Consider the following 25723-nt stretch of genomic DNA (forward strand, 5'->3'; position numbering starts at 1 on the left):
ATGAAATTCCTGTACAATCACTCTGAACGATAGTCTCTGGGCTCAGTGTGTATTTACAAGCAAAATCTTTAGATCTTAACAAGACACACAGTGTGTTTAGTACATTCAACAATCCAGGCCTTCCAGAGACTTCGGAGGTAGGGTGTCAACGCGTTTTGGCCTTTAGAATATAGGCCTCTTCAGGATGTAATGAAAGAAGGAGCACACAAGAATCTCAAACTTGCACCAGGAATGAATTCCAAGGCCTGTCTGATATGCCCAGCAAAAATTATTTCATACGCTGACGATACTCAGCTCCTTTTCTCCTGTGACAAAGGGAAGAGTTTAGAGGAATCCAAGATTAAAATTTGCCTCTCAAAAGTGTTTGCATGGTTAAGATCCAACCAGCTTAAATGGAATCCGGAAAAGTCGGAAATTATCTTTTTTGGCACCCAACCGCCAGAAGATATGTCGCTACCTCTGGCTGCACAACAAAAGGTAAAGAATTTGGGTGTTTTCATAGATGACTACTTATCTATGAAAGCTCAAGTCCAATCTGTGGCCGGAACGTGCTTTGGCATCCTCAGGATGCTGAGGAAATTCCTTCCACGCTTGACATTAGATCACAGGAGATCGGTAGTACAGGCACTGATCACTTCTAGACTGGACTATGTGAACATACTCTACCTCGGTATTCCAGAATATCTTCTCAAGCGTCTGCAGGTGGCACAAAATGCCGCCGCTAGCGCCATTCTCAGGCTTAAAGCTAAGACTCATATGTCCCCCCATCTCAGAGTGCTTCATTGGCTCCAGATAAAGAATAGAATCAGATTTAAAGCTATGGTGCTATTCTTTAAAGCTATGCATGGAATGGGGGCTAAGTACCTGTGCAGAAGGATCGCTCACTACGTTCCTTCCAGAGCTTTGAGATCCTCCTCGATGAACCTAGCCACTGTCCCTAGAATTTCTTGTGTCCGGGCTTGGGGCTCCTCATTTGGGTTTCTTGGTGCTAAAGCATGGAATGCGCTGCCCCCTGCACTGAGAGAGGTGACAGATTGAGCCACTTTCAGGAAACGCCTTAAAACTCTGCTCTTTAACCAATATTTGTGAGCTTTCGGTCCTCTCTCTGATGTTTCCGTGTTCCCCTCTTTTCCTTGCTAGTGCAGCTGGTTGGGGGGGGTTCTATTCCATGGGCCTCTGGGGCACCGGGACACTCTTTTGAGCAGCTGTGCGCTATAGAAATGCCTTTATTCAGATTCAGATTCCACCCAAAGTTGTGGAAAAACCTTTACACAGTCCATGGTATACCAACTGGACTGTAGTCCGGAGCAGTGGATGTGGGCGGGGCTTCGACCTGCATGAAGTGCAAGCCCCTGAGGATATAAAGCTCTGCTCCTTCTGCAGCTGTCCATGATTCACTGGCTCTCAGTGCTCTCGGCAAGAGAGCCCAGTTTTGGCAAATTGGGTGCAGCAAGACACCTCCGGTTCCTTAGTGTCCTACAAATCTATCTATTAATAGCCACCAACACCAGGAAAAAGGAAATTTTGCCTAAGCGACCTTTACTGAGACAACTGAACATACAATGTGCCATTATTCACCCCTGAATCTGCAACAGAGGCACCACATCTCTTGATGATCCTCCTAAGAGAATATCTTTTAAGGTTTCACCATGGAAAATATGGATATTTCATCTACTGCATCTGAATTCTGACAGTGTATGTTACTTGAGTCTGAGTTTTTTATTTCAATTTACACTAGGTATGCTTTACTGAACATTTTGTTATGCTGCAGTTACACGTTGTGTTTCTTACATTTTTTCATATTCAAGTTTAGTACCTTGATCTGCTCCTATCCACTGATCATTCTTACACTTTTATTATTTTTTGTACTCCCTTACCAGCTACCTTTTTAATTTTCAGATATATTCTCACTTTTTAACCTTACGGTCTTCTATGCCTCCACCTTTTCTTTGTTTCACATTTTTTAAATTGTTTGTCACCTCTTATTGTTTCTTACTATTCTTGCAGTTTATATCAGGGTTTATACCTTTGTTTTTCTTCTACCCTCACGATTAACATAGTTTCCTGAAATGTTTGTGGTCTGGGCATTCCTGTCAAGTGTCAAAAGGTACTGTCTCATCTTTGATTAAATACTCAAATTGCTTTTTTTTACAAGAAACACATTGCAAAGCTGCAGAATCTCAAGCAATATTAGGTAGGGAAGAAAACAAGTTACTTACCTGTAACTTTTGTTCTCCAGTATTGGAAACTTTCATAGTTTCACATGCTTGAATCATTCCCCATGGTCGAGATGGGAGTACCCAGTATATATAAAAAATAGCAATACAAATGATTACAAATCAGAAACTAGGCCTAGGCCCATTCTATTTTTGTAACATTTCCACCTCTTTTTGTAAAAGAGACCAAATAAAATCAACAGCTAATCAGATCAGCCTCACCCTCTAGAACCCTCCTGAGAGAACCTCAGAACGTCAGATTTTCGTAGCCGTAGTGCCACAGGATAAATATAAAGATGCAGAAGGTCGAGCTTTTCCCAGGGGAGGAGGGTGAGTCGCATGTGAATCTATGAAAGTTTCCAATACTGGAGAACTAAAGTTACAGGTAAGTAACTTGTTTTCTTACTCCAGGATTGGAACTTTCATAGATTCCCATGCTTGAATCAGATTAGCTAGCAGTCATGAGCACACTTTTATTTTGTCTGTATTACATGAAACAGAGATAAAAAAAATGCATTACTAGGATTCAAGAAAGGAAAAGAAATAGAATAATTAACAGTGAAATAATATCACCAGAATTCAAATGCAAATCAAATGCCCATATAAGCATACAGAAATAACTAGAAGCAATCAATTGTATCAAAGAATGTGCGAAGAAGTAATGAGGGAAAAGGAAGGAGGGATGAGAGGGAAAGCTCACCACTTATTGTAAGAGGTTCCTCAGGACTGCTTGACCCACTGCAGTGTCGCTGCGCATCGAAGAATGCAAGCAGAAATGCCTTGTGAAGGTATGGGTACTCTTCCAGGTCGCTGCTCTGCAGATGTCCCGGTAAGGTACCCAGCAAAGAGGGCAGTAGTAGAAGAGATCACCCTCGTGGAGTGAGCACAGACTTTCCCTTCCAGGGGCTTACCAGCTGCTTGATGACAATATTGGATGGAGCTGAAAATCCAACGTGCAATCCCCTGTTTGGAAAGGGGGAATCCTTTACGAGGGGCGCTGTAAACTACGAAGAGCTGAGGTGACTTTCTAAAGTCCTTAGTCCTCTGAAGATAGAACTTCAGGCAACGCCAAATGTCCAGTGACTCTCAGTCGGAGTCGTAGGTTGAGGGAAAAAAGTTCTAAGTATCACAGGTTTATTTAAGTGAAAATCCAAAGGTACCTTTGGATTGAACTTTGGGTTGGTACGGAGTAGTACCATTTCCTTCTTAAATTGAAGAAAAGGCTACTGAATAATGAGTGCCTGCAATTTACTGACCCTTCTAGCTGATGTCAAGGCTAGAAGAAGGGCCACCTTCCAAGAGAGAAATTTAAAGTTTGCTTTATGTATAGGTACGAAAGGATGCTTTATGAGCTGGGTCAAGACCAGATTAAGGTGCCACAGTGGTGGAAGAGGCTTCACTGGAGGGAGGGCTCAAAAAATGCCTTCCATAAACTGTTTAATTATCCTTGCTGACCAGAGCGAAGGGCCTGAGGATGTCCTACTGAAGCGAGATATGGCCGCGAGATGAACTTTAATAGATGAATGAGCTAGGCCCCCCTTTGCCAAGGAAAGAATGTAAGGAAGGATTTCATGCGCCGAGGAAGAGAAAAGGTGAACTCCCGATTCTCGGCACCAGTGACAAAACCTCTTACACTTCATCTGCTAGGTTTTGTTTGTACTTTGAGCCTGAGAAAGGATGGCTCTACATTCTGCAGAAAGCTTTAAGTCGAGAAACTCTCTGTGCTCAGGAGCCACGCTGATAATTGCAGGGATCGGGGATCCGGATGCAATACTTGGCCCTGGGATATTGTCAGCAGTGATGGAATCGGTTTCAAAGGACCGGATGCTCCAAGGATAGGAGAAGAAGCTCAGTGAACCAGTACTGGTGAGGCCAAGACGGTGCTATTAGGATCATTTTGCAGGGTTCCATCTTTAGCTTTCTGAGCAGTCTCAGGATCAGAGGAATGGGGGAAAAAGCATGAACAAAGGTGCCTGACCATGCCATCGAAAACGCATTCCCCGAGGATCCCGGAAGGTGATGTCAGCTTACCTAGAATCAGCATTTCTTGTTCTCCGGTGTAGCAAAGAGATCTATGGCCGGTCAGCCCCATAGTCACAAAATCTCCTCCAGAGTCCTCTGGTCCAGTTCCCATTCATGGCTGACTGACTTTAGTCTGCTTAGTGTGTCTGCTGTCTCGTTGAGATTCCCTGGGAGATGCCCCGCCTTTAGTGAGACTCCATGCAGGATCACCCATTCCCAGACAGCTTGGGCTTCCGCCGACAGCAGACGAGACCTGATGCCGCCCTGCTTGTTGATATAATGCATGGCTGTAGTATTGTCTGTTCTTATTAGAACCAACAAATCCTTTATCCTCGGGAGGAAAGCCTGTAGGGCTAGGCTAATTGCTCTGAGTTTCAGCAGATTGATGTGCAACAGACGATGGTGGTGCAGCCATCGACCACTTATCTGGAGGTCCTGAAAGACGGCTCCCCAGCCCTCCAGAGATGCATCTGTTGTAATAATTTGAGGAGCTGGGGTGACCATGAAGGAGAGGCCTTGGGAAATGTTCTCCTCATAAGTCTACCATGAAGCGGCTTCTTTCATTGGCACAGTGATCATTATCATATCCTTGAAAGACCCTTCTACTTGGCGCCACTGTAAGTCCAGTTGTTCCTGAAGAGGACGCATTTGTAACCTGTGGTGAGGAATTACAGGAATGCAGGACGAAATGGATCCCAGAAGGGACTTGTAGAGGCAAACTGAAAGTGACCTTCTTTTTTGAAGTAGATGGGCCATCAACATCAGTTTGGCTTGTCTTTCCACTGACGGAAAAGCCTTGTTCAGGGATGTGTCCACTATGGCTCCCAGGAATTTGGCGTTCTTTGAAGGACAAAAATTAGATTTTTTTTTTGTTGAGGGTAAGACCCAGACTTTTGAACAGCTTTGTACAAGCTGCCACTGACCTCACGGCTGCAATCTTGGTAGGAGCTTTTACCAACCAGTCGTCCAGGTAAGGGAAAACCTGGTGCTGTTGTTTTCTTCGAAAAGCCGCTACCGGAGCCAGTATCTTCGTAAAGATCCTTGGTGCCGATCTGAGGTCGCAGGGGAGGACCCTGAATCGAAAGTTGCTCTTGGCTACTGTGAAGCGAAGAAACTTCTGTGGGATGGATGGATGGATGGGAACATGAAAATATGGGTCCTCTAGGTCCAAAGTGGCCATGAAATCTCCTGAATTTAAAAGTCGTAGTATGTCCTGCAAGGAGACCATTCGAAATGACTGTTTGATGAGTTATATTTTGAGCTCCCTCAGATCTAGAATAGGGCGTCACTTTTCTACAGTCTTTCGAACTAGAAAGAACCGGGAGTAGAAACCCTCTCCTCTTTGTGAGACAGGGACCGGCTCTATAGCCCCTTTCTGTAGCATCTGTTGGACCTCTAAGTGCAGGAGACGAAGATGTTTTGTTACATTGGCACAAGGGGGCCTGGTTGGAGGATGATCAACAAACTCCTTGTGGCCAAATTGGATTATATTAAGAACCCAACGATCTGATGTTATTCGTTGCTAATCCCGGAAGTAATGTGAGATCCTTCCCCCCACAGGTGTTAAATGAGGGGGAGGAACAGTAGACAGAGCCAGCAGGCCGCTATTGACGCCTAAAGGACCCCTTCTCCTGCCGTCCTGCTCTTCCTCTGTTTGACGATTTTGAATATGATGAGGACTGACCCTGTACTGGTTATACTGCGGGCGGTAAGATTGCGAGGCAGGCGTATACGAGGAGTACCGATATTGCTGGTAACCTCCTCTGTATGAGGGAAGACCTCTGCCCCTTGCACCACGAAAAAGGACCTTGCGGTATTGAAGCGTCCCTAATGATCTTGCTGTGTCTGTATCTTTCTTAATGTCCTGGAGCGCATCGTCTATGTGCTTACCAAAGAGCGCTTCTCCATCAAAAGGAAGGTCTAAAATGTTGTTCTGAACCTCTGGTCTAAACAAGGGGTCTAAACAAGTTGCTCGAATCCATCCTTAGCGACGAAGGACTGCCGCTCCAGCCAGGGAACGGAACGCAGTTGTTGCAATGTCCATTGCGCAATCAATCACTTCCGAGGAGGCCCTCTCTCCTTCCTGGAGAATCTTTTTCGGACGGCCCTGCTGTCTTCAGGCAGCTGGTCTAGGTAGGGAGGGAGGCCACACCACATTTGGCGGTCGTAGCGCCCCAAGATGGCTAAGGCGCTATCTGCTTTGACAAGCAAGCTTGACATTGATGAAAACCTTTTGCCAGCATTGTCCAGGTGTCTACTTTCTTTATCTGGAGGCGTTGTTTGAGTACTTCCTCTGCGCTGCCTGAGATATAACTGAGTCTGGTTTCGGCTGACTCACCAGGCAAGCAGGGCTATCCTCCGGGGCTTTATAATTTTTTCTCTAAACGAGGAAGCACCGGGACCACTGTAGCTGGGGTCTTCATAACTTTGGGCCCCTCTTCCCAAACATGACCAACAATAGGAATCATTCTCGCAGACTTCTTAAAGGGTTCCTTAAAGTCATATAAGAAGCATTCAGACTACACCGACGGCATAGGTAGATCGAATCTTTTAGCTGCCCTCTCCTGCAAATTATGGAAACCACTGTGTCCCCAGGTGGAGAATCCACTGGCACCGGTGAAGGTGAAGCAGGAGTAGGAATAATATAATCATGCCATTCCCTGTCTGGATCCTGGGGAACTGTGTTTTCCTGGTCGTCATCCTAGGTATCATCCTGGACAAGTGGAGTCGTCGGTGGTGGATCCACTATCAATTGTAGTGGTGGCAGCCCAGGGATGGAAGGCCCTGCAGGTGGAACAGCTGGACCTGAAACATGCTCTTGAGCCGGATATGGCATTGGAAATCTCTTTTTATAGTCGGAGAGCATGAACTGTAAGTCCGAAATCGAAGGAGAATGGCATACAGACCATCTCCTCCTGATAACCTCCATAATAGTCCTGGGGAGGATCATATTCCTGCGCTTCCCCATATCCATCTTCTGAATCTAGGTCCTGGCACTTAACGTGCAGCTCAGAAGGGCTATGTGCGAACCCATATGGACCTTCATCCTCAGAATCCTCCTCCTCTAGGAGGTGAGTAGGCAGCATAGGTGTCATTTTACTGGGGGAAGTGAGCTCAGGAGCAATGCAACATTTCCTGATGATTACCTCAAAAATGTCTCCCCTCGAGGTCGTCTACGGTGTCGTCGATGATGTAGTTGTCACCATCGTCGGTACCGTCGCCGTTACCGTCGTAATTTCTGTCGACGGCGTTGCCATCGTCGTCGCTGTAGTAGCCGTTGTCACCCTGGCCGTCGTCATTCTCATAGTCGTTGACAACACCGCGGACACCTTCGCCGTCACTGTTGACCCCGCATCAATCATCACTGCCGTTGGCGATGAATGCTGTAGCGTGGACGATGAAGGTAAGGAAACTCTCGTCGACGATCCCGTCGTCGGAGTCAGAGAAGACTGAGGAGACTGTACCTTTTCGCTTCACGTCGATGAAGACGATGATAGTTTCTTCGTCGACAGCGTCGTCGATGGTGGAATTTTCTTAGCATGTTTTCCCTCAGAAGGATCAGAGGAGGGTTTTTGAAGTCCTTTTTTCTGTCAGGAGGAGAAGATGGAGGAACATAGCTCGACTTCCTCACTGTAATCTTTCCTGTAGAAAGTCCTTCCCTCTCCTTTACACCTGAGTGAGGAGACTTGCTTGAACTTTGTCTGTCAGACCTATAAGAGGTCTTTTTCGAGGCTTTCCCAGGACGGTCTTCAGAAGAAGAGGGGTCAGATCTTGCCCTTTTTAGAGATCTCCTGGAAGACAAAGCTGATGAGGCCTCATCACTATCGTCACTGGATATTGGATCCCTCCTGGACTTAAGCTTTTGGAGCCAGGTCAAGAGACGTCCCTCACGGTCTCTCAAAGTTTTGGTGGAAAAAGTACGGCAAACATTGCAACCTTTGGCCTTGTGATCTGGATACAGGCAATAGATGCAGTCCTAGTGAGTGTCATCCACGTAAAGCCTCTTTTTTGAGCAGGTGGCACAAGCTCCAAAAAGGCCTTTTTTGCTCTTTCTCAGACATGTTGACACGAAGCTGAAGAAACTGTTGAAGAAAAGATGTTTAAAAAACTCTAGGAGTAAAGGTAACAAGGAAAAAACTGAGCAGAGCTCAGTGTAGACTCCCTAGCACAACGTGCGGTAGAAAATCTGATGGTCTGAGGTTCTCTCATGAGTGTTCTAGAGGGTGAGGCTGATCTGATTGGCTGTTGATTTTATTTGGTCTCTTTTACAAAAAGAGGTGGATTTGTTACAAAACTAGAATGGACCTATGCCTAGTTTCTGATTTGTAATGATTTGTATTGCTATTTTTTATATATACCGGGGACTCCCATCTCGACGACGGGGAAAAAGCATCGAAATCTATGAAAGTTCCAATACTGGAGTAATGATGTTTACTCTCCAGCTATTGCGAAAAAATGTACAGTAGCTATTTTACTTCATAAGTATTTAAAACCTTACATAATTTCTCAAGAACGTGATGATGAAGGCCGATAGGTTTGGATTAAAGTAAAAATAGACAAGGTTATTCTTTCTTTTTTTTAATGTGTATGGTCCAGTAAAATCTGACCCCTCATTTTGGAAAAATATTAATATTAAATATGTACCCTTCCCAATCATATTATTAATTTTGAGGTGACTTCAGTGAAATATAAACTCATTTTAAATCGTGAATCACAATTCAAATTTAAGCCTGATAAATCACATAAGCCTTTAGAGCAACTTTCGCATCAGATTCCTTACTTGACTTATGGTATTCATGTAATCAAAATTATCTCCTCACCTCATGGATCTCTGCCCAGGATAGATTACATTTTTGTTTCAAGCTCACTCATACATTATTTGCAATTTTCACACATGGGCAACATTTTTTTTTTTCTGATCATGCAACAGTTATTTTTAGTTGTATGCCCTTTTGTATACGCCTAAATCCAGCTGATGGCATTTTAATAAATTTCTCTTATCTTGCAAATATTTTATCACGAATTCTAAATGCTTTTCTGATGAATGTTTGTGTTTTAATAATGTTTCTGCAACCTACATTACTAATAATTGGGATGCTTACAAATCCACCGTGTGTGACTTTTTTATACCTTTTGAAGCCCTAAGGACTAAGGAAAAAAAAAAGCTAAGCATGTCCCACCATCCTAAGATCAAAACTTTATAACATCAGTATTATTCTGATAAAACAAAATCTGTTTTCATTTAATTAGTAAAGGCTAAAAATAAGTTTGAATAAAATTGCAACATTTGAAGCTTGTAATATCCTATTGCACTCAAACTCTTAAAATGATGGCCAAAAACTGGCACCAGTTACAAAAAATTAGCTAGCGGACGCAGCGCACTGCCAGTCACACCTGAGCGAGTACTGGAACTTAATGCTCCTAGCAAGCAGGCCACATGACATCTGGGCCCCCCTGGTGGTCCATCTCCGACAGATAGATGAGGCTGACAAATCCACTGACCACTCCAGCTGGGAACTAATAGATTAATGATGACAGCTGTTGACACAGTCTTTATGTTGATGCTATGTCGTGAATACTGCATATGCCAATCTTGTGTTGCCTCTGCGCCCAGTTTATGGTTGAGTTCCTTACACTCCGCATGCCTTGATATAGTTCAAATGGCTTATATACGCACCCCTGCTTAAACAATGTAATTGAATGCATATTATGTAATGTGCTTTATTCTCAATAAAGATTATACAATAAAAAAATCTAAAAATCATGATAGAAAACACAAAGCTGGTATAATGCTGAATAATTATTTAAAAATTAAAACTGAGCCTGAATAGCTAGCAATTATTAATAAAATTTCAATATCGTTCCCCAATGCTGACAATTTTACTTCCTTTGAAAAATGGTATAAATTTTTGCACACAGAAGGAATTAATCCTTTAAAATCAGATCCTTAATGAGATTTTATCTATCGTCCTTAACCCTTAATTACTGGGTTCCAATTATAATACTCTAGGGAAATATATAAAGACTCATGAAATTCTGAAAAACATTAAAGCCTTAAAATGAGCTAAAGCTCCAGGTCTCGATGGATTGTCAATTGAATTAATTGCTACAATTTCTGATTTGTTTAATCCTATATTGGCAGAGTTGTATAACTCTCTTTTACAGGAAATTAATCCACAAACCTCATTGTTTCAAGCATTAACCGAATAAAGATTCTGCGTATTGTAAAAATGATCTTCCTATCTCTTTGATAAATTACAAATGTAAAATATATATAGCCCAATTAGCCACGCTATCTAGTCAAAACTGACCAAACTGCTTTTTATCAAGAACAAACTTGCATCAGATAATGCTTGGGTTTTTTCAACCATGATTTAATTGGTGTCCACACATCACAGTTCCAATTGCTGCCCATTTGTTGGATGCTGAAAAAGCTTAGGCAGTATCAACTGGCATTTATTTTTAGATTGTTTAGATCACTTCACTTTAATGGTATGGCTTGACCCACATTTTCTAATCTCTATTTGATTATTATATTCCTTTAATGGGGCTAGTATTTTTGTTAACTAATATTTATGTCCTTTTTTAATCTAAAGCAGGGCGCAAGGCAAGGTTTCCAGTTGTCTGTTTAGATCTATATTTAGAATGAATAAGACACATTAACGAAAAGACATTTTTAGAACGAATAAGACACTTTAACGAAAAGACGTTACTATCTGGTGTTACATGAAATACTATGCTATCACAGGATGTGTTTATATTTATATATATAAATGTCTAAACCCTCCTGCTCTGTGAATGGTTTTTTAGAATAATTTAATCCATATACCAAAATGTTCAGGCTACAAATGAAATTTAAACAAAACTGAAGTATCATAAAATATTTTTGTACAAGTGATATGTTTCAAAATACTAATTCTTTGAAAAATCCTTCTACAATTAAATATCTCGGCACTTGTTTTGCTGCTAACCCTAAACAGATTACAGAACATAATATTTCTTCCCTCAAACTCAAGACTAACTCATTATTTACATCCTGGTCTCCTTTGTATCTAGCACGGTGGGGCCGCCTAGATACTATAAAAAAATTAAGGTAGTACCTCATATTTAGTTTTTGTTGTAACGGCATGATGCCGTTAAAGGTTCTTGTATCCATTTTTCAAAAATTAGATACCATATGCTCAAAGTTTCTCTGTAAAAATAAAACTCCACGTACAGCTTTATCTAAACTTAAACATTCTAAAATTGAAGGTGGTGTGTGATTCTCTGATTTCAAATTAAATCACACCTCATTCATTGTTAGACAGGCATTTGTCTCTTCCACTCCATTATGGGTTTGGATACAGAAATCTTCCGGGATAACTTTTCTGTTAATGAATCTCTTCATATGTCGAATGTCAATATCCTCAATAATTGCGTGTTTAAAATTCACTCATAAAATTGTCACTAATTTACGTTTTCTGATTGTACTTAATATCAATGTTTTTCCTCATTATTATGGTACCGTATGTATTAAAAAAGTAAAAATAGGTCCTTCTCTTGGAAACACTGAAACGATAAAATTATAATTTGTATTAATCACAACTGCAATGCAGTTTCTGTATTACTTTTTGACACTTCAAACCAAATACAATTTACCAAATTAATTTGTTATGAATAATAGGTTGTTGTGTAAAGCTTTCTCTACTGATAGTTCCAACAACACAGTCAATTGTCACACTCTAATTATCCCACCACAAGATTGTTTTCACAAACCAATTTCTATTCGCAATATTCCTAAAGCTGCAACTATTTATAAATTATCACATGAGCCTAATTTTAATGAATCTATGTCTGCTGAAGCACTTTATTGGGGAAACTGATTCATAGCTAAGTTTTGACAAAGATACATAGAGACAATAATTTGGAAAAAAACGTTTCCATACTTTTTAGGACTGCAGCCATTACACAGTCGCCATTTTTAATTTTTTATCAGGCTGTTGATTACTCCTACTCAAATTTCAATTTTTGATTCCGATGCTTCTGATTTATATTGGTTTTGTGCAAAATAACCTAGTACTTTATTTCACATGTTATTTCAATGTACCAATGTTTAGCACTAATGGGAACTCATCTGGGCTGTTTACAAATATTTAAGGTGTAATTACCTTTAACTTTAACAATGTTTTTCTTGGGGGAGGAGCCAAGATGGCGACCGGGACGGCAGCGTAGACTCCCGGCTCCGTGAACCTCCGCATCCCGCACGGATATCCTGCCTGAGATCCTTAACCTGTGCTACGTGGTCGTGTTTCTGATGGAGAGGGGCTCCCGACTGTGTGACTCCGAGGTTTCTAGCCGTGCTATCGCCGGAGAAAACTGCATCTGAACTTTGCGGCCTGTGCGGCCCTGGAGCCGGGACATCGAGTGGACGCCGTGGCCGGGTGGCAGTGCGACAACAGCGGCCGGTGGAGACTGGGTGGAGTCGGCCCACCGGAGCGGTGCCAAACTCGGCCTACTTTTCAGCGTGGTCACTTCTACTGCCCAGTGTAGCTGACCGAGTGCATGACCGGGGGTGCAAATCTTAGATCCTCCGGTGACTGCCCCTGCCTTGCTGGTGAGCTGCCCGGCCGCCGTCCGTATCCTGCCCCGATCATTGCGGGCCGCCCCCGGATTTCTACGGGAGCGGGTCCGTGGTGGGGACGACTGTTGCCCGTGACCACGGATAGTTTTTTGCCTGCCCCCGGAACCCGGTCACCCGCGACGTGGACATCGCGACGCTTGTCCCGGGGTCCCGGCCCCGGTGAGGGTCGGGCATACTTGGCGGCCATCTTGGGTCGATGAAGCCTACCATCCTGTCCGCTGGGCCGCAGCGGGCCTGTGAGCGTACGATTTTTGGGAGTGTGGCGGCGAGATCACAGAGAGCTGAGCTGGGGTACGGCGACCTCCTCGAGGCTCTTGGTACTCTTCACTCCTCCTTGGTTCATGGGTTCGTGATCTTGGGGAGTAAGCTCGATGGTGTGGCGTCGGAGTTGGGGCAGTGGCGGCCCGCCTGTCCGCACGAACACAGAGTCTACCCACACTGCGCGCAGGAGGACGCTGTGGCGGCCACCCCTGAGGTCAGTACACGACTGGACGCCCCGGCCAGTGTGCTACAGTGTGTTCGACCTTCTGAGGGCCTGATCTGTCCCGGAGGCGTTGGACCTGAGTGGGATGTGGTGGCCTCATCCCGTGCATGCCCTCCTGCGACCCAGAGACAACTCCAGCAACTAATGTCTGCTTTGGCTGCTTCTGCCTTCCTGAACCTTGCGTGCAGTGCAGATCCTGGGGCAGCACTGGGAAGCCTGTTTCCTCACGCGGCGGACTGTGTTGATGCTCAGAGACTTCCACCCCGCCTGTGTGCGTCGCTTCTCTGTCGTTGTTGGACATTCCTCTGCCTAGGAACATTGGGTATGGTGCTGGGTCGAGGGGTTGGCATGGGCAGAATTCCACAGAGTGGTCAGGGATGAGGCTGGCCCCTCGGGGATGGTCGCCTCGTGGACGGGCGGGCTTGGGGTGGTGTGCTCTCCTGACATGGCTACTGGCACAATAGGTGCATAATGCTCCCCATCGTGGTTTGAGAAGATTGTTTTTGTGCTGTTCCTTGTTCACTTTAGGGGAACCTTACCGTGCGGGAGGGAGAAGCCGGGGGTCTGTTATGAAGGCCCTCCTCCAGTTTATAAATACTTTCTCTACCCCCCCGTCTGGTGGGGGTCCTTTCCTACTTCTTTTTCCCTATTCTCCTACATTTCGGGTCTGGTTCCAGGTCGACAGGCACACTGCTGGGGGGGGGGCCGTACTCATCTGCAGAGGTGCAGGGTGGGGGGTTGGGGGAGGGGATTCTGTATTCTTTCATCTTTTTTCCATGGCCTCCTTTTTCTTCTCTGATTCTTTTTGTTTTTCTTTTTCTGGGATCAGCGTGATACACCTCCTTTTGCTATGCCTCGTTGCCGTTCCATGTGTTCACAACTTCCGGGGTGTTCTTGGGGAGTTCTGGCGGGGGACTGCGGGCGCAACTGTATACTATGTTTTTCCCCATCCTGATGTTCTTGTGTTTGCGCCATTGACCGAATAGATTGCTGTAAATCGCTAACGTTCATTACTCTGCATATCCGTGATCGTTGTTTTAAAATTGCTTGTCACCTGATCCTCCTGCTTTGTTTCATCATAAAATGAAAACTTCTTTCTCCTGGTGCCCTACTTCCGCTGTTCACAGTATTAGCAGCACGATTTTGCTCCCCGAAGTGCTGCCTATGTTTATACTTGTCGTTATTGCTCTGATTGCTTAGCGGCCGGCCCTGGGGGGTTGTAGGCCCATACTTGTTCTTATTGAACTGTCAATAAAGGTTTTCAAAAAAAAAAAAACAACAAAAAAAAAACAATGTTTTTCTTGGCTCAATTGTTCTTACTAAGTCTAAACATTATATATGTGTGACATTTTAATATCTTTTTCCAGCTATACCTTTTAGATAAATTACAGCATCATGGAGCGATTCTTTGACTTTATTGCTTTCTTCTTGGTGGACTCATATCTGTGACAACCATAGAACAGATACAAATACTGCTAAGGCTGTTCAAGCTATGACTAAATCAAATACACAAAAGGTTGAGGGGGAGAAATGCTTGCAGTAAGTCTAACCCCTGGCAATCACTCGGGGTAGGACTCCAACCCATCATTCTTTTGACCACCATGCCACCTCAGTTTGGACCCAGTCATTAGTGAATCACTCTTGACCCTGCTACAATAGGAACAATTAGCCAGGACTGCTAGGCCAGAAGATGGGTGTAACGTGTCACAGTGAGCACAGGATCCACAACTGAGCACACCCTTGGCCATTTAGGGGTTTATATCAAATACATAAAAGGTTCGAGGAATGCTTGCAACAAGTCTAACCGATGGCAAATGCTCGGGGTAGCATTGTTTTGGCCACCATGACATCTCAGTATGGACCTCCCTGAGCTGGAACACAAGCAACCCAAGACCTGTTTGCCCTGATTGGGGCTATTCAGCCAGGTGGAGCTTGGCTTCAGTGGTACAGTGAGCACAGGACCCATGTCAGAGAATACCCTTGCCACATACTGCGTTACATCAAGAACACAAATGATGATGAGAGGAATGCTTACAATAAGTCTAACCACTGGAAATGGCTCGCGATTAGCATTCCATCACATAGGGGCTGATTACAATGGCGGTGAGACCGCCACTGACAGCCCGTCGGTGGCGGCCCCACCGCCTTTGTAGACAAGTTTCCGGCCCTCCATATTAAAATAGGAGGCGTGTGATGGTAGTTGGAAACACCGACCTCCACACATCCAACAGGCCGCTTGAGCCCACCGGTGCAGCGGAGGGCCTCGTAATCCGCTGTAGGGATTACGATGTCCCTCCCCGCCAGCCACTACATGGCAGTTCATCCGCCATAGAAAGTCTGGCGGAAAGGGACATTGGGGACATGTAAAGGGCTGCCTGGCCCTTGATATTGAGCGTTTGGGAGCACCTATGCCGCCCCCCTTCATATTCCTGCACCATGTGTCAGGCACCACATGGTGCCTGCCAGGTAGTGCAGGGATATGTTTCCTGTCTATTTTTTGTACTGCAGTGTGGGCTGCAGCAAGCAGCACCCGCCGCAATACAAGAGATAGACAGTACGTCCGCCTTGGAGGCGGTTGCATTCTAATCAGGTTGAGGCAACCGCCGACAGCAAGGCGGGCGTTCCCGTTGCCTCATAGGGTGGCGGCCTGAAATAAGTTCACCCGCTATCCTAATCACCTTCATGGTTCTTTTGCCCACCATGGCACCTTAGATTGAACACAGTCATATGCAAATCAGTCTTGACCCTGCTTCAATGAGTTGCATGTGGTTGGGTCTAGGTCTAAGGCAGGGCCAGCAGGCAGATGATGAAGCATGACGCCCAATGTGTGTGAAGGCCCTGAGTTTTTAGGAATGATTAGATAATCCAGTTATAACATCACTGCAATTCAAAGTCCCTGTGAGCCTTAGAAGTCTAAGTGGACAGAGCAGGATCATAGTACTTTTCAATTTTGATACATGATTTCAGGAGGTCACACTTAAGGTTCTTTATATCCTCTCACTCCCCCATTGAAGGGCTCAAGCAAAACGCAATCACAGACTAAACTCTGTCTCAAAAGATTAAAGATACCATCGATACAATTCGGATTGGTGAGAATACATTTCTTGGGTTGTTCTCTGGCCTTATAGCATTACACATAAACTAAAAGAGGCAAGTGCAGAATTTGGAAGCTGCTGCGCCAACATGCACATGTCAAGGAAATTGTCATTCAGGGAAAGTGTACCTTTTTACAAGACTCCTGTATGTTAATTGCTCTTGGCAGGGGTGGCATACCACGAAGTTGACTACTCTGATGTGGCAACTGACAATAAAATGTCAAAAATATCTTATTTTTTCTAAGCCTCTGAAAAAAGGTTATGTGATGATTCTGTAGCCACAGGGAGCAATATGCCTGAGACAAAATGAGTCAACGTTTCTAACCATTCAACTTGAAGTGGTTTTTAAAAAAAATCAAAAAACATTCAAAATCATTCGAAATGACATTCCATTACCAATTATAGGAGCAGTCTGCCCCCACCAAAGACAAGGCTATGGAAAACGTCCTGCACTCAAAGTGTTAGGGGTAAGCAGGAAGTACTCAATTCCAAAGAGGATCCTTGGCCACACTACTTATTGTCTCACTGTAAGAGTAAGTGCCCACGGCCTAGTGTATTAAATCTCTAACCTCCTCTTCAGAGTCTCTCCACGGAGCTATTAAGTAACATTCCCATATTGCATAAATGGTTAAGAATATAAGTATGACCAAGCTCATGAAATGGCATTCCAAACAAAAAATCATAATTAGATTTTCCAGCATGAAAAGCATACACAAAGGAATATTGGTCCGCAGGTGTTTCAACCCCCATGTTGGAAATAAGTACCAGAATGGGTGACCAGGGTGAGGTGGAAATGATTGATGAGATAGCTGAAAAAGAATTACTATCAACATTGACACCAATTGTTGGCCTCAACTTCAAAACTATGTGGAGATGTTGATGATGATTCATAAAGCGCATGACTGTTAATCCTTGGTACCATTGCCAATACTGAATCACAAGACCTCAGGGATTGGGAAGGACGGTAAGGTTGTATTAGCCTTTTTGTTAGCAAACAAGCTTTGACTGCCTCTTAGGGAGTTTCACATTTTCAGTAGTCTCTCCTGGAGACACAGCAGGAGCTGAACAAAAGAATAACCATAATACTCTAACATTAAAGTATCATACTCCAACATTAAAGTATATTTGACTGGAGCTACTTTGGAAATACACAATGTACTATAATTGAATCATCACCAGATACATCTGTGGGTTTCAACCTTACGAGAATCAAACAAGGAGACCTTGTAAGATAAGCTACTGCATTGAAATGCCAGAACAAACTTTCTTGACCTCAGGTGTCTTGCTCCAAAGAAATACCTCACTTCTTTCTACGTGCACTTTTAAAGATTAGACTTATATGTAGAGAAACGGTGGATATTTGCAAACCATGATGGGCCTACAAGAATTAGCAAATTAATCTTTTATGGCTCAATGGGTAAGTGGAGGCCCACGTGACCCACATTAGACCTCCCGGTATTTAATTTTAGATTCCTGCAGAACGGAAGGGGAAAGAGAAAGTCAACTAAAGATGTGGCCACGATGACTTGTGATTGATGTATAAGGAACGTTCAAAACATAACTTGGAAACCAGGCTCCAAAGGACTAGAAAACTGACAAAAGAAACAAGCATTTGCAATGCAATAGGTCCCGCATTTAAACCAGTTTGAGCTATTGACATTGTAAATGACAATGCCTTTTATTTTTGTTTTCGTTTTTAAAACATAAATAAAAGGCATTGCCATTTACAATGCCAATAGCTTAAACTCTCATATACCGAACGCGTAGGTATTCTATATGTCTGCAGCGATAGTGATCTCATACCTATATCTGCAGTGATGTTGATCTCACACCTATATCTGCAGTGATAGTGATCTCACACCTATATCTGCAGTGATAGTAATCTCACACCTATATCTGAAGTAATGGTGATCTCACACCTATATCTGCAGTGATAGTGATCTCACACCTATCTCTGCAGTGATATTGATCTCACACCTATATCTACAGTGATAGTGATCTCACAACAATATCTGCAGTGATAGTGATCTCATACCTATATCTGCAGTGATAGTGATCTCACACCAATATCTGCAGTGATGGTGATCTCTCACCAATATCTACAGTGATAGAGATCTCACACTATATCTGCAATGATAGTGATCTCACACCTGTATCTGAAGGAATGGTGATCTCACACCTATATCTGCAGTGATGGTGATCTCACACCAATATCTGCAGTGATGGTGATCTCACACCAATATCTGCAGTGATAGTGATCTCCCACCTATATCTTCAGTGATGGTGATCTCATGCCTTTTTACTGTTAGCACATCACTACAGCAAGGCCAAGCGAAAGGATCCCCTTGGGCGTGAAGGGGCATCTTGAGACCTCAATAAACAACAAAGGAAGGCTGGACTCTGGTGTTGAGCAGTGACTGGTTGAAGAGTTGAAGGGTGCCTCGGCAGCTGGCAGAGGGGGGAGATGGAGCACAAGTGTGCTCTGGAGACAGAGCGGGAGATGTCTATGTACATCAGCACAGAAATCTGTTTAAACTAAACATTAGATTAAGGGTGAGGAAAAATACAGTAGCGTGAACGTTTTATTTCGGTGTAAATTGCGCGCAGTGCTGTTTTGTAATGTTGTCACTGGCAGACATAATCACATTTAAAGGAAAAAAAACAGACTTCAGAAACATGATCCATCACTACACGTCTCCTTTAGATAAGAAATACCCTCATGACAGCCGTTAAGCAAACGATCCGGTCCGATGGGCCATCCCAAAAGGAGACAAGCTGGTAACAAAGAAGCCTCATTTTCAATCAGAGGCCACCCTTTAGCATAAACGATGACGCCAGCCAATGAAAATGATGGGTGGGGCTTCAAGTCCCCTTCTGAAATCTCCTCTACCACAATATGTCTCGCAGAGCGAGCAGCGCATGCGCGCTGCAACGCTAGGCAAGACCTAAAAATTAGAGTGAGGCATGTGGGGTTCCCATGCATTTCATCACAGACTAAAAAGAGGAACTTGACGGGAGGCAGCACCACAGGGCATGATACAAGGCTCCTTCCGAATGGGCTGTAAGCTATAGTTTTTCATACACCATGGGTTTTAGGATGAACTCAAGTAATTTTAAGTTCTACAAAAAAAAAATAAGAGGTCAGGGGGTCATATGGTCTTCACATTGGTGGATTGAGAAATCAGCAACTGTACACAATGTAGGGGGAAAATAAGGGAAGAAAGGTGACAGTCTTGGCAATTAAGAGCAAAGGCTATTATTTCATCAAGTACAGTGCCACCTACATGCTTGGGGAACAGAAACCACTCACAGGAATGTGTGTTTAGCCTGATGCAATGTTGGTAGGTGTGAAAATAATGAATCATTTCCATCTACAGGGACAAAGGCTGCATTCCTTTGGTTGAAAAAGAGGAAGTGAGGATGAAGCAAGCATTTAGGAGTCATATTAGGGATGTGAACACTATTATTTGATGAAATCATCAATCACAAATAGTAATGGTAGAGGTGCTAATTTATTTTAAACAGATGGTGGATCTTTCTTGGGTGATGATCAATACGGTTATGTTCATGATCATTTTCTCCGTTCAAAGGTGTATAACGTTTGACCAGTCCATGCAATGACGTTTAGGATTCATAGTGTTCAAGGCATATACCAGGTTACATCCCTCACTTTTTTGTTCTGATGACTCGTAGTAGGGTAATCTCTATAGATGGTCCTCATCAGATGTCACAAGATAACTAATTAGGAATCCATCACTGCAAGATTGCATCTTTTGTATGACCAACAAATCAGCACTCAATCTAGGTTATTTCTCTTACGAATGTCAATACATTTTTCACTGACACCTAAAACACCTACCTTAGCTCCGCACCAGTCACAAAAACGAGCATCAGAATGGTTGACACGGCCGCATTTAGAACAAGACTGCATTTTTCCTAGCTGGTTTGGGACAGGTGGGGCAGATTCTCCACTGAATATAGGCTGGGGAAACAAATGCAGATATAACATGAATCAGTGGATAATAAATGCTTTATATAAAATGATATAGATTTAAATGTAGACACTGATAATGCATCATAGTCTTAAGCAACATTTCCAAAGCTCCAAAGAATGTGTTGATCATTAATTACCTTTTCAAGCATCATTGAATTGAAAGAAGAATATGATCTCTTAGAACTTAATTTGAATGACTATTTCATAAAGGAAGAAAAGCGCCCACAGGGTGTAAATTCTCTTGCATAGGGTGCAGATACCACATCGCAAATCTGTCTTTTGGAAGAATAAATATCAGTACAAATGCTTACAAAGTTTTAAAATTAGACTTGAAGTTCAAAAGTAAATCCTCACTGACCATTATGCTCTAGGTGGAGAAACTTTTGTTATCCAAAAAAACATAAACAGGCTAATAAAATGGCTTTATGACTTCCCTTAACATTAAACCATCAAATGAAATCCATAAACTGCATATTTAAAATACTTACACATCCTGTGCTATGGGTTCATCAAATAAGTGAGTCTTCCACTACTATACCAGAGTTCATGCCCTCAGTTCTGTATTCACATTAACCCCATGTATCCCTCAGGTGAAGTAGAAAAAATGTAACCCCCTCAGGCCTTGAAAATCTGTGGCATTTTTTACAAATATTATTTTAGTAAGATTATCACACTGCATACAGCAGGGACGTGCTGCAACTCTTAGATTACTATATCCGATTAGCTACCAGAACTACATCAACATTCAGTCACAACCTTAGAACATCTCCAGAGTATTCGATAAAGTATGTGCCAATTAGATACGATTTTGTGTGGTGTTCCGCTCAGTCTGACCAATACAACCTATGGTGCGCCCCTCTCTGCAGTGTTTTGCTGCGGCGCTGCCCTCCTTCAATAATAAATAAATAGAATAAACCCGTAGCTGCAAGGGTGCTTGCAGAACCATGTGTGAAAGGCTTTTTTTTAAATGTTGTTTTTAAAATGTGTACCTCCTCTGTCCTGTGTAATCGAACAGACTAGGGATATTATGGTAATTTTTAACAATGTCTGAGTACAACAATCTTTGTTTGCATGCTGAAGGCATGACTAGACAAGCATTGAAAATGCAATAGGCCTCGCCCTTTTTTTAAGTTAAAGCCATTTGCTTTGCTAATGGTATTATATAGCAAAGCAAATGGCTTTAACTTAATAAAAGGCGAGGCCTATTGCATTTTCAATGCTTGTTTTAATACAAATTAAGCAGTGCCTCCAAGCCGACCTGAGGGCTAAGGTACACACGGTATAACGGCGTCCATCTCCTACGTGTGATCTGGAATCTTGTCTGTTTCTTTTTGGTCGCATGATTTGCTGACAGTGTTGAGTACACTTTGGTAGCACCGGCCATCACTCACTCATGACCACGGGTGGAGTGGCACAGTGCGGAGAGGAAACCATTACTCGACGACCCCTCTTCCGTTCTGCAAGCCCGTCCTTGTTCCAGCTGCTCTGTACCAGTGCGCGCGCTCTACTGGGAATCCCGCCCCTACCGACATTGCTGACTATGGAGTAAGTTTGGCAATCTATTTAATGCTAGAAATAGATGGCAGACAGACGATTTTGGTTTTCGCTGTGACTTAAAATATTTCCGCTCCTGCTTGAATGAGATTTAGAAGTGACCTCTCACCCCAGCCCGTTTTGTCAAATGTCCAAGAACAACAAAGAAGCCGATGGGTTGTTGGCGCCCAGTGTTCTCTGCTGCCTGCCCTGTTTCACAAATGCAGTCTCAATTGCGAAACTTCTTGTGGTCTCTGAAATAAATTAAGGTTTACCTGTACAGTCTACCATTGAGGTTAAGCACGTTTACCGGATTTGCTAAGGACAAAGTGGAGCTTGCGCAGTGCTTCATCCGGGAGGGACGTCACTCTGCGCTGCCGACTCTGGTGCAGGAAACCAGGGTTCGAGCCTCGAGATCGTGTCCACTTCATGTGATTCTGGGCAAATCACTTAATCTCCCCGTGCCTGAATGTGTAATGTAAATACGGTGCTATGTAAAGCGCTCCAATACCTTCGGGTCGAGTTCGCGCTATATAAAATATGCACAAAAAAAACGTGGCCTTACCGGTACCAAAAAGCAGCGGAGCTTGAAAGAGCAGTCTCTTCCCTGTCCGGAGCCCTCCTACAGAGCTCCACGCAGCCTCGGCGCTGCACCTTCCCGTCCCACCTCCCTCTCTGAAACCCGCAGCACCCCGAACCTCCAGCCATGGCAGAGGTAGAGCCTCCCCCGTCGCTGATCAATGACTCGGACCCCACAACTTCCAACGCATCTGCCCGGCTGCCGGCCTCCCCCGAGGGGCGGCGCTAGCCTACGGGAGCCAGATGATCATGGCGCTGCTGCCCATCTTCTACGGAGCCCTGCGGAGCGTGACCTGCACCGAGAGCAAGGTATGGAGCTTAGAGGGGTATGGTATATGTAGGAAGAGAGTGAATTGGCCATGTGTGTGCAGTAGATAAATGAAGGGATAGTCTTTTTATCTTTTAGAGCCGTCCCAGTTGGACTGGCTCGCGAGCCGTCCCAGTTGGACTGACTCGCATGACTGGTTTCTAATCTTTATGGGGCCATGTGTTTGGCCCCATACAGATAAGAAAACCTTTTACGCCAGCAGTCGGGGCAGCCAGTCCAACTGGGACGGCTCTAAAAGAGAAAAGTGTACGTCACGAGACGCTCCTTTCCAATGGCTGGCCACCGTTTAGCATAAACGGTGACACCAGCCAATGGAAAGGAGGGGTGGGGCTTAAAGCCCACTAGAGAAATCTAATCAAAACGTTAAATCTCGCCAGCGAGACTGCGCATGTCTGCGCAGTCTTACGCCAGGCAAGACCTAATAAATCTCGCCAGCGAGACTGCGCATGTCTGTGCAGTCTTACGCCAGGCGAGACCTAAAAAGGGTACTTTTTTAAATTACTTTCTTTGCGTTTTGTCAAAATAAGGTACACAAGAACAATTTTGGCGGGACAACATGCCTCTCTGATCGTTCAGATGGTCATTTGTATGTAATGATTAACGCAACTTGTTTTAAGATTTTCCAAACTAATTTCTCACCATTTTGAAGTGACATGCTGCATAGTATTTAAGATGGCACATGCGCCGGTGACATCAGTGTTATTAATTTTCCACGTCCCAGCATTTTATGAATGTAAAAAGCACAAAAATAAAACACTACCAATAAACTCATGTGAGGAGGATGAGGGGACTAAATAAGTTGCTGCACAGCTGCAGTAATCATAACCATCAGCAAGAACAATACTGAAGGCGAATAACTGGTTCCTTTAATGGATAATAACTCCCGAAGACAATTTACTATAACTCTCCCAACAGTGTATACTAAAACAGGAGGAAGGATGTGGACATGGACAAGACTAGACGAAAATGATTGCAAAACTGCTCTACCAAATCTCGACTGAGACCTACTTCCCATCGCAAGTCAATAGCGTTTCAAGAAATAATGAAGAGAAGACCAGGTAACAATATTACAAGTAGTCTGCACTCGAATGCCCACTGATGACAGGCGAAGTCATAACTACGAATATCAGTTCTTACAAAGCATGTTGTTTACAATGCATGCCTTGACAATGGCTTTTAATAACACATTGTCGTTCACAAAACGCATTGTTTTCCAAAGAGGTATTATACAATGCATTATGCGCTGTTACAATATTATACATATATATATGCCTGTGAGTGTTGAATGTGCTGTGCATGGCTTAGGACGTGCGCTGTAGGGAGGATGGTTGCCCATTGGGGGGTTGGGTTGACGGACCTTCGTGTCTATATATTATATTATTATTACATTAATGATAATAATGGTATGAGCCAGTTAGATGACGTTTCTCTGTCTGTCATCGGTACTACAGTACCATTTCAAAGCTATTGCAACACCTAAAAACGCCGAAATTCCAGCACACTTGCAAGACACCATTGTAATTTAGGCTTATGAGGAAACCTCAGGCTCAAAGTTTGAATAAAACTACTCCTATGATGCGCCCCTTAACCCAGATTGCACAGACTATGTTGACGGATAAGTGGAGGGAAGGCAGCTCTATTATGCTTTCTGACTTATATCCAGGGGACCGTTTTATCACTTGGGCCGTGCTTGCGGTATGCAATAAGAGCGTCAACATCTCAGCAACTGTGGCCGATGATCCCTGAGGCCCCTAAAACCACGTCAATTCAGGACACTATCCTCTCCAAAGCTAGAGGCCATAGACATATGACGCACACATACTGGGCACTCCGGGTGGACCATCAGGTGGGGACACTTCAGCTGGAAGAAACATGGCAGTGGGGTGTGATGCGCCCTTGACTTCTGGGGATTGGGCTAAAATTCCTGAGGTAATCTGGGCAGTCTCTGTAAACCCTCTATTTAAACTTGTGCAACATAACTATGTACACCTAGCCTTTTTTTTTTTTCGCCACAGCGACTTCACGCTATCTATCCTAGCAGGACTTCCGCATGCCCTAGGTGTGGTCGAGATAGGGCTGATTTCATACGCATAGTGTGGCGCTCCTCTGTCATTGCAGTGTACTAGGCAGAAGTGTTATCCTACATTAAGTCTGCAATGGGTTGGGAGGTTTCTAATTCAAGTCAACAATGCCTGGGCCTTATCCTAGTTAATGCGAAAAAGAAATTGAGCAGGCGATTTGAGACTATGGGCCTCATGGTGGCCAAGAGGCGTATCGCAATATGATGATTGATTGAGTGGGCGGGTGCTGAGAAGACACACATGCGGTGCACGAAGAGAGACCACAAGTTGTCAGACAACCTGCTCTCCTGGGGGTTGATGATGCAGACACTGGCTGCCCTGCCAGAGGAGGATGTAACGGGATGAGGGTCTCCCTCTCTGGCTGGGAGGTATAGTTGTAACACTAAGGGGGAATACACGCCCAATGTGGCACTCAATGCAGAGGTTTTATACCATAGGAGATAGCTGGGGATGTACCCTTCCTACTGTGAGCTGAAGAACCAATCGGCTTATGCTACTGATTTTACACATTGTGCTGGCTATATATGTGAAATCAAAAGCAGGGGAGAGAGTGGGAGGGGGAGTTCTTCGAGGTATTATAGATCCATTGCAGAAGATATGTTACACCTGTGCAGATCTAAAAATGGTGCACTGAAACAATACATCCGGTAATATTGTGAATAGATATTAAGCATGTAGATTGTACTTAATAGTGTGAAACCCACATGGACGTGTGCTGAGCTGACTAACTTATGGGCTGTTTCCTCTTTTGATATGATTTGTATACAGTTA

The 25723-nt window shown here is 43.9% G+C and overlaps 1 protein-coding gene across 1 annotated transcript in view; it reads right to left on the reverse strand.

Moving 5' to 3' along the window:
• Positions 1–25723, reverse strand: part of DZANK1 (double zinc ribbon and ankyrin repeat domains 1) — a 1028117-nt gene that overhangs the window by 569347 nt on the left and 433047 nt on the right. The window contains exon 11 of the mRNA XM_085611767.1: positions 20297–20419. Within this exon, the coding sequence (XP_085467893.1) occupies positions 20297–20419 (123 nt within the window). The remainder of the gene's footprint in view (positions 1–20296; positions 20420–25723) is intronic.

This window comes from Triturus cristatus, chromosome 6 (genome assembly GCF_964204655.1).
Source record: "Triturus cristatus chromosome 6, aTriCri1.1, whole genome shotgun sequence".
NCBI lineage: Eukaryota > Metazoa > Chordata > Amphibia > Caudata > Salamandridae > Triturus > Triturus cristatus.